General features: G+C 30.0%; 3 protein-coding genes across 3 annotated transcripts; 1 reads left to right on the top strand and 2 right to left on the bottom strand.

The window, feature by feature from the left end:
* Nucleotides 1–576: 576 nt before the first annotated feature.
* Nucleotides 577–2,853, top strand: LOC112717081 (B3 domain-containing transcription factor VRN1-like). The gene is made up of 4 exons (XM_025769183.3): nucleotides 577–677; nucleotides 1,532–2,048; nucleotides 2,175–2,260; nucleotides 2,358–2,853. The coding sequence occupies exons 1-4, from the start codon at nucleotides 579–581 to the stop codon at nucleotides 2,601–2,603; spliced, it is 948 nt and encodes a 315-aa protein (XP_025624968.2). The 5' UTR covers nucleotides 577–578; the 3' UTR covers nucleotides 2,604–2,853.
* Nucleotides 2,854–3,171: 318 nt separating this feature from the next.
* Nucleotides 3,172–6,295, bottom strand: LOC112717079 (uncharacterized). The gene is made up of 3 exons (XM_025769180.2): nucleotides 6,020–6,295; nucleotides 5,219–5,875; nucleotides 3,172–4,110 (listed from the first exon to the last, which is right to left on the bottom strand). Exons 1-3 carry the CDS (start codon nucleotides 6,092–6,094, stop codon nucleotides 3,400–3,402), a joined length of 1,443 nt encoding a protein of 480 aa, XP_025624965.1. The 5' UTR covers nucleotides 6,095–6,295; the 3' UTR covers nucleotides 3,172–3,399.
* A 577-nt stretch (nucleotides 6,296–6,872) lies between these two features.
* On the bottom strand, nucleotides 6,873–10,311 carry LOC112717080 (B3 domain-containing protein Os12g0591400). Its single transcript, XM_025769182.3, has 6 exons — nucleotides 10,170–10,311; nucleotides 8,619–9,213; nucleotides 8,340–8,491; nucleotides 7,963–8,212; nucleotides 7,438–7,556; nucleotides 6,873–7,313 (listed from the first exon to the last, which is right to left on the bottom strand). Exons 2-6 carry the CDS (start codon nucleotides 9,004–9,006, stop codon nucleotides 7,068–7,070), a joined length of 1,155 nt encoding a protein of 384 aa, XP_025624967.1. The 5' UTR covers nucleotides 9,007–9,213; nucleotides 10,170–10,311; the 3' UTR covers nucleotides 6,873–7,067.
* Nucleotides 10,312–12,051: the final 1,740 nt, after the last annotated feature.

Raw genomic sequence — 12,051 nt, forward strand, 5'->3', positions numbered from 1 at the left:
TCTTTTTTAATCTTTTGTTAAATTAAATGTGCGATTCAAAAATTATGCCTGAAATCTAGGTTGTGAACAAGAAAATCATTCCTGGCTATAACTTTTTCTAACTTCCAAAAAAATAAGCATCGTCTAACTCTATTTAATAGGTTTAATGAATTACAAAAATGATACAATTTTTTTGTTACTGATACCACATACTAGTATTACTTTAAAAATATTTCTGATGCAAGTTTTAATTTTAAATGAGTTTAGTTACTGTATAGATCAAAAGTAATATATAAAAAATATTTTATTATAGTTATAAAACTTAGGAATTATATATGAAATTTAGACACATTTAAAAAAAATCTTATTTTGATTTTTATTATTTTTTGTTCAAATTATTTAAAATGTAAAAATAAAAAAAATAAAATTCGATATGAAATTCAGGCACTTAATTGGGAATTTAATTTTGTTCCTTTCAATTTATTATTTAAATTAAATATAAAATCCAAAAATTATGCCTGAAATTTATGAAAAGAACTTTATTCTTCTTATTTAAGATATCTACTTATTCTTTGTGAACAAGAAGAATATCCATAACTATGGATTCCTCTAACTTTCAAAGAAACAAGAATTCTCTGTCTACTGTGATCCGTTTCTTTAAGATTGTTCTCAGAAAAAGTCTTGATGATGGATATCTTGTGAGAATTTTCTTATCCTCTCTTCTTATCCTCTTTATCTTTTACTGTTTTTATTTTACACATACAAAATTTTTTTCATGTATACTTCTTGTGTTTCACTATTTTTGTCATATTTTCTATGTGATGTAACAACCACACACATGCATGGTTTCTTTTCTTACCAGCATAATATGCTCTTCAATATTTATGGTTTTTTAGTTTTGGAATTTTTATTGTTAGTTAGAGTAGTGACTCAATTAACAAAGCTGCTGTTAGGGAAGAATAATTCTTAGTAGGAGTATTCATGGATCAGATCCGATCTGCATATCCGCAGTATTAATCCGAATACGATCCGAAAATTGCGGATATAGATCCGATCTACAAGACTATCGGATCGGATCGGATCAGATCCGCATACTAATCGATCAGATTTCGAATTTTGTGTAGATATTCGCATATCCGATTCACATGTCCACGTATCTGCAAAAATAAAGAAATAAATAAATATTTTTTATATATTTTATTTCAGCTAATAATTATCATATATGTTGTATTATTTTAATTTATTATTTATAAAATATATCTTTAATATTATTTTAAGAGTAAACATATTTAAAAGAATAAAAAAAATAAATTTTATTGATATTTTTTTAATAAAAACAATATTTTAAAAATATTTTATGTTTTACGAATATATCCGATATCCGATCTGAACCGATCCGCAAATTTTATTGATATTTTGTGCGGATCGGATCCAAATAGAGTGATACAAATAGAGTGAGTCGAACCAATTTTTGTTTATCTGGCCAATTTTGTGTTATGATTGTGAGTTTTACTAAGTATGGTTACCAACAACAGTTTCATTGGCATTGCAGAAAATGCCAAACAAGTTCTGTAGGAAATATGGTGGTGATATGCCAAATCCAGTGAAACTCCAGCCTCCAGATGGCACTGAATGGAGAATAGATTGGACTAATCGTGACGCTGAGATTTTGTTTGAAAATGGTTGGAAAGAGTTTGCTACATTTTACACTTTGGAGAATGGTCATGTGTTGTGGTTTGAGTACAACGGAACTTCTAACATCAAAGTAAACATATTCGACATGACTGCCCTCGAAATTGATTATCCTTCCAATGGCCGAATCGGTGATGACAACTCGGTTGAGATTTTGGATAAACCGCCGCCACGAAGGGGCCGAGGCCAGCCGAAGAAAAAAGTGATAACAGAACCAAAGCAATCACGTGCTTCTACAAGCAAAATAATGAAAAGTGCCATCAAAACTAAAGATAAAGATAAAAATCCCAATACACAAAACTTAAAAGATGGTCAATCTGAAGAGACAGCAGATCTTAAGCTGCCAATAATTCAACGTGCCAGACCAGATATGGATGGTCTGTTTCATAATCTCATCATTCTTTCATTTTTTAGATTCTACTGATTTTGTTTAATTTTTTTTATTTTCTTTGTTTCTAAAATGCATAAATACCTTGTTTATTGTTATTGGTACACATCTGAAGTTATTAGAGAAGCAAAGAAGTTCAAGTCGAAAAATCCTTCTTTTGTCATCAAGATTAAGCAAAAGCAACAAACAGGATCACCGGCAGTAAGTTGATTCATTTATCTCTGTGCAAACTTTGTATGTCATGCAAAATTGAGACTGTTGTGAACCATGATGATGAATTATTCTGATATGATTGCAGAATCTTCCAGTTTGTTTCTTCAGAATGTACTTCGAGAACACGAAGCAGTATGCAATTCTACGAGTTGGAAAGAAGCAGTGGCATGCAACATTGATCTATTATCCAGATAGGAAGAATGCCCTTATCTCTAACTGGCGCTTGTTCGTTAAAGAAAATAACTTAAAAGCCGGAAATGTTTGCATCTTTGAGCTCATTAACAGACAAGATCCAGAACTTAAGGTTCATATTCGTGGAAGCCATGATTAGCCAATGGCTTTGCTTACTTGTGTTGCAGATCAATGGAGTATGTTCAGGGATCAAGAGTTGTAACAGAGTCATAGTTTTCATCATACTAAATGGTTGCATTGCAGTGTTATTTCCTTAGTACCATAACTGAAATATATCAGTGATCCATGCAGAAACAATACATGTAGAATTTTATATTGTTGGTAGTATAAGATGTTATTTGGACAAAGTACTTAATCAAAAGTTGCCCAACTACTTATTTTCAAAGCAATTTATGGTTTGGATCCTATTTCACTCATTCTCCTTCATTTATTATACTTGTCACTTTTTAGAAAGTTACTAATTATTTACAGAGTTTCAGTAATTCCATAAAAAATTCCAATGTAAATAACTTTTAATGAGTGTATAACTTTTTTTAATTCATTGTATTGGAATAATAGGTAAATTGGTACAAGTTTATTATGTCATATTTAAACAAACGTAAAATGTTTCTGACAGAGATAAATGTGTCAACTTACTGGTGAAGATCCAGATAGTTGAGTTTGCCTTATCTTGGTTAAGAAAGAGGGATTCTTTGACTTGAACTTCCTTGCCTCTTGAACAACTTTACATGTACACCATAAAAATTTGCATAAAAGTTACTTGTAGCTAAGTTGAAGCTTCAAACAGCACAGTAATTTTTATTCATTTGAACGAAATTTAAACACAGCCTAAGAACAATAAGATATTTATTACATGAAATGCAATACGCCATATGAAAAATATTTTATGTGGAATATATGCGTACGCTGCTTTCAACACTGCAACACTGCATTCTTCATTCAGATTCACTAGCTTCTTCATTCTTGCAACACTCGATCCAGTTTTGTTTATCAGGGCCCTTCTCTACATCTTCAGTTTTGACAGAACTACTCAATATTTTACCTGTAGAAGGAAATGATACTTCTGCTGCTGCTTTCAATTTTTTCCTCGGCCGGCCTCGGCCTCTTCGTGGAGGTTCATTCTCAACCTTAACCATGTTGTCATCATCAATGTGGCCCTTGGAAGGATAGTTTATTTCAGGGCACCTAGTTTTGGCAGAACTTGTGAACATTTTACTTGTACAAGCAGATGGTGTCTTCGGTGCTGCTTTCTCTGTTTTTCTTGGCCGGCCTCGGCCTCTTCGTGGTGGTTCATTCCCAACCTTAACCATGTTGTGATCATCAATGTGGTCCTTGGAAGGATAGTCTATTTCAGGGCACCTAGTTTTGGCAGAACTTGTGAACATTTTACTTGTACAAGCAGATGGTGTCTTTGGTGCTGCTTTCTCTGTTTTTCTCGGCCGGCCTCGACCTCTTCGTGGCGGTTCATTCTCAACCTTAACCATGTTGTCATCATTAATGTGGTCCTTGGAAGCATAGTCTATTTCAGGGCACCATTTCACTGCTCTAGTTTTGGCAGAACTTGTGAACATTTTGCTTGTACAAGGAGATGGTGTCTTTGGTGCTGCTTTCTCTGATTTCCTCGGCCGGCCTCGGCCTCTTCGTGGCTGTTCGTTCTCAACGTTAACCGATCCAAAAAAATTTATTAGTGGAGCAAAATATACATAATATGATAATTATTTTTATAATTATATTTATTATTATAAATAATTTTCAAATTATCTCACAAATAAATTAAAATAATAATATGTTAATAATTTAACATCACAAAATTAAAATTAAAATCAAATTCATTAATCAAATACAATTTTTAAATCAATTCATGAAACAGAATAAAAAAATCCCGCATGAAAGTAGCAGTGAAACCATATATACACTACTACTGCTGCTTTGGCTATAATTTTTTTTTGTTTTGTGATAAAATTAATTGTATGAATGAAAAAAAAGCCATACAATAGAGCATAAAAGTTTAATCTTTTTCACATATATATATGAACTAACTCTCAAGAAGATCTTAAATAGAATCATATAAAAAGATGAATCAGAATGAAATTAATATACTGTAAAAATTCAGGTATAATCAACTTCACATAAAATTAATAGTTGATAATAATTTTATTTAATTAGATTAGTTCATAACGATTTCATTTAATCAAATTTTCATCTAACATAAAGTAACTGTACTTGAATTTTCACTTTAATATATTTGAAGGAAAAATATTACTCTTAAAAATAGAGGCAACAATCACGCATTCATGCTGTTAGTGAAGCAAAGCAATATTCAGGAAAAGGAATGGATGACAACATTATATATTTAGATTATTTGAACAGTTTTTAAACCATAAAAAAGAGAGTTAGAGAGCAGAAAGAAAAAAAGCTGACTTGAAACAACGCTTTGAGAAATTAAAATGATTTAAATTGAATAGGTTATTATTATTAGTCTTTTATATTATTTATTTAATTATTTTATTAAATAATAAATATAATATTTTATAATATAAAAAAGTCATTTAATCTCTTATCTTTTTATTTTTTTTTTTGGTGACTCTCTTATCTTTTTATTTGTCTATAGATATTGTGAACCAAAAAAATAAATAAAGTAAATGGGATCAAATTTATTTATTTTGTGGAGGAAAAAAATATTTTTACTATATACTATATATAAAATTTTTAAAACTCAATGGGGGCACTTGCCAATATAAATCCGTCCCTGACCTTAGCCATGCTGTCCTCATCGATGTGGTGCTTGGAAGGATATTGTATTTCAGCGCGCCATTTCACTTTTTTAGTTTTGGCAGAACTTGTGAACATTTTGCTTGTACAAGGAGATGGTGTCTTTGGTGCTGCTTTCTCTGTTTTCCTCGGCCGGCCTCGGCCTCTTCGTGGCGGTTCATTCTCAACCTTAACCATGTTGCCATCATCAATGTGGTCCTTGGAAGGATAGTCTATTTTGGGGCACCATTTCACTCCTTCAGTTTTGGCAGAACTTGTGAACATTTTACTTGTAGAAGCAGATGGTGTCTTTGGTGCTGCTTTCTCTGTTTTCCTCGGCCAGCCTCGTGGCGGCAGTTCATTCAAGATCTCAATCGAATCGTCATCGCTGATGTGATCCAAGGAAGGATAGTCTATTTCAAGGCAAGTCATGTCAAAAATGTTTACTTGAATGTTAGAAGTTTCATTGTACTCAAACCACAGCATATGGCCATGATCCAAAGAGTAATATGAGGCAAATTCTTTCCAACCATTTTCAAATAGAATGGCACCATCATACTCAGACCAATCTATCTTCCATGCAGTGCCATCTGGAGGCTTCAGATACACTGGATTTGGAACACCATCACCAAATTCCATACTGAACGTTTTTGGTATGATCTGCAATTCAAATGAAAGTATGAAACTAGTCTTAGTAATAAGCATAAATGAAAGAAACCCTTACAAGGGAAAAATCACAAAGAGAAATGCATGCATTAAATAATATAATAAGTAAAGAGGATATAAAGTGAAGAAAATGCTTACAAGATTTCCATCTTCAAGGCTTTGTCTGAGAACAATCTTGTAGAAACAGGTCACTTGGAAACTAGAGGAAGCCATGGATGTTCTTCTAGTTCACAGACACAGTTACAGTCTCTGGTAAAAAGACAAGTTAATTGAAAAAGCGAAAGAAGATGACAGCAACAGAAGAGTATTTAGGAGGTGGTGGATGATGAAGTTATCATTTTGCCCTCGATATGAGTTGTCTCTACTCTCATGAAAGTACTCGATGCAATACCAAAAGAATTGTCATCAAATCTAATACTGGAATTGTCTCTACTCTCATGAAAGAACGTACTTATATATAAGAAAAAACAACACACACCGTGCAACTAGACGTGATAAACCAAAAACTGTGTTTGAACTCTTAATTACAGAAAATTAAAATTCTAGTGGTAGTTAAAAATGGTTTTATCTTTAATGTATCAATAAGGTTCTTAAATGTGGAAAAGACTCCAAAAATATTTTGAAAGAATTCTTTACCTTTTCAATTTTTATAAATTTTATTTGTTAAATAAAAAAAATTCTCTCAAAATAGAAAGCACAAATTTAGTATATATTAGTATTCTAAAAAAAATCTTACAAATATTGGAATTATAATAGACAAAATTAATTATAATTATTTTATATTTGATCAATCTTCGGTCTTTTTTATGATATACTATTTTACTGCGTTCATGGATTAGATTCATAGGTAAATTACAATTTTGAATTAAATCCATGAAAAATTCTGCCTCACTTTTTTTATCTTTATACTAACCCATACTAAGAGACATGTTATTTGTACACCACACACAACCTTGTATTTCACTTTGAGAAATAACAATGCAATCATAAGTGACAAAACAAGAAATAAAATTAAAACACTTAGTTCATACATACATATATATATAACTGGTCCAAACCAAAAAGGATTGGATACAGTAGAAGTTTGATTCAACAGAAAAGAAAAAAAAAAGTGATACATTCTTCACGAAATTAACCTTATTTAAGAATTATGAGCTCTTAGTTCCTGAAGTTCTAATATATTAGCCTAGCATTGGGCTCTACAAATATGAACATCAAATAGATCTTTTTCATTGATGAGCTCAAAAACACAAACATCTCCAGCTTCTAATTTACTTGCTCTAGCAAAAGAACTCCAACCAGCCGAAATAAAGCTGTTTTTCGACGTCGGATTGTAGATTATCGTAGCAGGCCATGATTCCTTTCCGAACTGTAACTTTACATCCTGCTGATTCTTTTTAAAATACTTTCTGTAGAAGATAGCTGATAAGTTCTGCATCACCATGGTAAAAAATAGTTATAAACTTACAATTTGTAAAACTAAATATAAACTAGCACTCAGAAATTTGCATGGCATATTATGTTTTCATCGATAAAATGTATCGAAATAAACTTACAGGCCTTGATCTCCTTGGATCACTGTCTCTTATCTTGACCATAAAAGAGGGATTATGTGAGTTGAGCTCCTTAACTTCTTTGAAGAGTTGAATCCCATGAGTCACTGGTTTAAGTGACTCTGATATCACAACAGAATTGTAAGAAATTAGCATGAATTTTACTTGTGGAGAGTTTTGGATAAAGTTATATTTATAGGATTGGAAACCAACACAAATTTTAGCATAAGATTAGTTTATATAACAAATTGTGGTTACATTAAGGACCAAATACATAGTCATTGCATTCATAAGCTAACTGTATTTTTGGCAAAAACTAACAATAGTTTCCTTGAGATTGGAATTCTGCTGCTATAAATGTTGCAAGGAAGGGAAGAATTAAAGATTTGTAAAATGTACTCCAAGTCAAACACGGGGTCAATTAATTTTTATTATAAATTTTTTTAACGAGGATAATGCTATGTTGTACTGATATCTTAATTTTTTACAGAATAACGCGGCTAAAGAATTCCTAAACAATTGCCTTACCGCGGCGTTGTCGACGACAAATATGAACATCAAGCACCGGATCTTTTCTATTGATGAGCTTAAACAAACAAACATCTCCGGCTTGTAATTTAATAGCTCGAGCAAAAAGGTTCCAACCAGCAGAGATAAAGGCAACACATGATGATGGCCTATAGATCAATTTAACAGGGAACAACTTCTTTCCAAACCTTATATTTGCATTTTGTGGATTATTTTCAAAATACTTTCTGTAGAATTTAGTTGAAAAGTACTGCAGCACATCATATTTATGTCATCATGGTTAGAGATAAGACACAAAAGTTTGAAAGAATGATAGCACATGGAAGTTCACATGATACATAATTTTCAACATGATATATGTATTAACCTATACTTACACATGGTGCTCTCGTTTGAGACCGTTGCGTTATCTTGATGATGAAAGAGGGCTTTTCCCACTTAAACTTCTTAGCTTCTTTCAGAGATTCAAGTCTTGTAGGACAGGGCATAACAGGAGATTCATAATCTTTTCTTCTTCTATTCCTTTTACCTTGTACATTGGAAACAAAGAATCAGAAACTACCACTATAATGTATAGAAAGCAGTTGCAAGTTGTAACTCAAAAACAACGGTTAAATCCACAAAAGGAAATGATGATCTAATTATGAGACACGTACCATTAGAATTTTGATTGACAGACACTGGCATCTCATGATTTTTTTCTTTAGATTTAATACCGTGCGAATTGAAGCTTCTTTCTACATCCTTAATTTGTGTGTCATTTTCCAAGTGTCTATCTTTAGAACCAGATGACACTAGTGCTCTTAGTTTTTTCCTCGGTTGGTCCCAGACTTCTCTTGGCAATGATTCATTCAATCTTTTCTTCTGCGGTCCCTCGTTAAGTCTCATGTTTTGGGTGTTGCGACTGTTATCCATATCTCTAGTTTTTTGTTCTTCTTGCTTTTTCATCGGCTGCTGACCCCTGCCTGTCAGCTGCTCTTTGATCTGATCATTAGCAGGATACTCTATTTGGAGGCAATTCATGTCAAATATGTTTACTTTCATGTGAGATGTTCCAATATTGCACTCAAACCATAACAAATGGCCATGATCAAGAGAGTAATATGCAACAAACTCTTTCCAACCGTTTTTAAACAAAATTTCACCATTATGATTAGTCCACTCTACTCTCCATTCAGTACCATCTGGAGGCTTAAGATACAATGGGTTTGATAGGTCAGAACCATATTTTTCAGTGCTTATTGGTAACTTCTGCAATGTTATGAACCTGGTGTTAGCAACCATAATAACAATAAGGTGACACACATTAGTATGTCTTCACCAAGATGTTAGACATATATTATGTTAAACAGTTTAGTCAAATATATCAAACTATTTAAGGATTTTCGGCTATCATCTTTATATAATAAATTAATAATAACATTAAACTTTCAATTCATCCTTCACTAATAATTATAAATAGTGCAGTAAAGTAGTCCAAACATATTAGTCCTAAATTTTGCATGTAGGTAAAGATTAATCTTTCACCTATTTTAGTGAAGAGACTAATTTCAAATTTCAAAGGGCTATTTTGCAGCATTATTAGTATATTTAGAGACTATGAGTGAAATAAAAAAAATGTTAAACGACGGGATTGTCCAACATAAAAATTGGTAGGGACCAAATCAGTAATAACAAGATTAGAACTCGTGCATAACGAAAAATATGATGAATATGATAATTTTTCAAATCACCGCAATATGTACTGTGATATTTCCTATATTTCCTAATCTTAATTAGTGAAAATGTTATCTAGATCAGTTTTCATTAACAATAATGTAAATTTAATCGTAATTAATTTTGTAGTAAGAATACATACTGAGTACATAAAATATAACCATCTAACAAATATGTTTTTAGGTTTTCATTCATCTTATGTGTTTATTATTATTTTTTTTATGTACTTCTGCTACAAAATTAATTATAATTAAGTCTACATTATTGGAAATAGAAAATGATCTAGATGATAAGAAGAAGGAGTTTACTATTACTATATTTGCGACTAAGAAGCCATCCATGTGTGTTGTTCTATGAAAAAAATGTTTATAAACGAAAAAAATTATATATAGAAGAATAAAGAGAGAAAATTTTTGTTAATTAAACAATATCTCAAAAGATAAACAGATTAAAAGAAAAAGAGGGGATGGAGAAGACGAGAAAATGCTTACAAAGTCTTCATCTTGAAGAGCTTGTCTGAGAACAATCTTAAAGAAACAAATTACAGTAGAAGTAGAAGGAGAATGATTGTTTTGTTGACGGTTAGAAGAAGCTATAACAAACAGATGATGGATGAATTTGACTATTGTTGAAGCTCAGAGTCTATCTCACCCGTATTCCTTAAATAATCTTATTTTGGGATAACAATTAAATTAAAAAAAATAACAAGTGAGTACTAAAATAAGTTATATATATTTTAATTTATTTTTAATATAAATTTTATATTTTCATATGTATTATATATGTATAAATAATTTTAATATATATTTGATATAATTTAATAAATTAAAGGAAAAGTTAGGACTAATTCCTTCATAATTGATTGCAGATTATACAACCTTAAGTTTGAACTTATTCTATTTAAAATATTAGCAAAGAAAAAAAAGTATTGGAGGTAATTTTTATTAATGTAGAGGCAAGAATAGTATAATTCTTTTTTTAGAGTTTATCTATTCTGTGTTCTAAAGACATATGTTAAGATTATAAAATAAGAAAATTTTATTAAAAATATAAAAAATTTAAGTGAAAATGATAAATTAGATATCTAACTTTTTGATTCACGGATATTTAAGTTCTTAAAGATTTAAAAATATATTTTTTAAAAATTTTAAAAATTCATTTAAGTTTATGACTTTTTTAAATTAAAATGTGGTGGACACATTGATTTCTGAGTCTAATTTATCTCATTTTAAAAACTCTCTCACATATACATTCGTATTAACCAGGTCTATAATGTGAGTCACATTTAATTTTTCCCTAGAATCTGATAGACTATTCAAGTGAATATGAAGGATTCATATGTCCAAATTTTAAAAATATTAGAGTCTTAAATATATTTTTAAATTAACAAAAACTTAAATGTTCACGAATCAAAAGGTCAATAATCTATTTATCTTTTTCTTATTTAAATTTTTAATGCATTTATTTTGTAGTTATTAAATAAAAATATTTAATTTTTTTATTAGTGATAAGTTTATCATGTATCCTTAAAGTAGGTATTAGCTAAATCTTTTTTTTTATGGGTGAACTGATGAATTTTTTTAGGAATATTACATGATAAAATAAAAAAAATTAAAAAAAATTGCGTTCAGAAATTTAAAATATTCCTAATATTGAATATGTCTATTTTGCTTCAGATTTTGAACTATCACTTTTCTTCTCCAACTTATTTTTTTTATTAACTGTGATATTCTCTGCAGATTTTTTTTTTTTTTTGTAGTAAAAAGAATTCGCTTCTTTTTTTTTCTTTTGGACATTAAAGAATTCGCTTCTTAAGTTCACTGCATCACATGCCTCAGCCAATGCATGCAGCAGGTTTAATTTGCATGTTTGTTGATTGGATGTTACATAAGCAATTTTGTTAAAGTCTAATAAAAAATCTTGAGCCTTCATTTCTGGTATTGAGGAATATTGGGCTATATTAGCTAGTCAAAGTTTCTATAAAATTTAAAGCAAATTTAACTAGTCAGAGTTTCTATTAAACTTATAAAATATTATAAATTCTATATGAATGAAAATATATTAAATTGTTAGAAATTCTCTTATTCTTTGTGAATATATTGGTGAATTTAAAATAATAATAATATTATTATTTAAGTGAGTGAATAATCTGAGGCTAATAATAAAATATAGATATTATACTTAAAAAAATAATATAAGATAAAGTATGTGTAATTAAATACATTATAAATTTGTGGTTTAGCTTTTATTCTATTTTGTTTATTGTTTTGTGTTTTTTATTTTATTTTATTTTTTATAACATGTTCCACTTATAATTGTGTTAAATTTTTACTTAAAAAAATATTAGAGTAATTAATTACATTTTATCATTAG

This window comes from Arachis hypogaea, chromosome 10 (assembly GCF_003086295.3).
Source record: "Arachis hypogaea cultivar Tifrunner chromosome 10, arahy.Tifrunner.gnm2.J5K5, whole genome shotgun sequence".
Lineage (NCBI taxonomy): Eukaryota > Viridiplantae > Streptophyta > Magnoliopsida > Fabales > Fabaceae > Arachis > Arachis hypogaea.

Excerpts from the sequence above, each read along its gene's own strand:
- LOC112717081 (XM_025769183.3), top strand. The coding sequence starts at position 579 with ATGGATTCCTCTAACTTTCAAAGAAACAAGAATTCTCTGTCTACTGTG. Across the intron at positions 678-1,531 it reads GTCTTGATGATGGATATCTT|AAAATGCCAAACAAGTTCTG; the intron begins GTGAGAATTTTC and ends TTGGCATTGCAG. Across the intron at positions 2,049-2,174 it reads TGCCAGACCAGATATGGATG|TTATTAGAGAAGCAAAGAAG; the intron begins GTCTGTTTCATA and ends ACACATCTGAAG.
- LOC112717079 (XM_025769180.2), bottom strand. The coding sequence starts at position 6,094 with ATGGCTTCCTCTAGTTTCCAAGTGACCTGTTTCTACAAGATTGTTCTC. Across the intron at positions 5,876-6,019 it reads GCCTTGAAGATGGAAATCTT|ATCATACCAAAAACGTTCAG; the intron begins GTAAGCATTTTC and ends TTTGAATTGCAG. Across the intron at positions 4,111-5,218 it reads ATGAGGACAGCATGGCTAAG|CCACGAAGAGGCCGAGGCCG; the intron begins GTCAGGGACGGA and ends GAGAACGAACAG.
- LOC112717080 (XM_025769182.3), bottom strand. The coding sequence starts at position 9,006 with ATGAAAGTAAACATATTTGACATGAATTGCCTCCAAATAGAGTATCCT. Across the intron at positions 8,213-8,339 it reads CTCAAACGAGAGCACCATGT|TACTTTTCAACTAAATTCTA; the intron begins GTAAGTATAGGT and ends GATGTGCTGCAG. Across the intron at positions 7,557-7,962 it reads TTGTCGTCGACAACGCCGCG|AGTCACTTAAACCAGTGACT; the intron begins GTAAGGCAATTG and ends TTGTGATATCAG.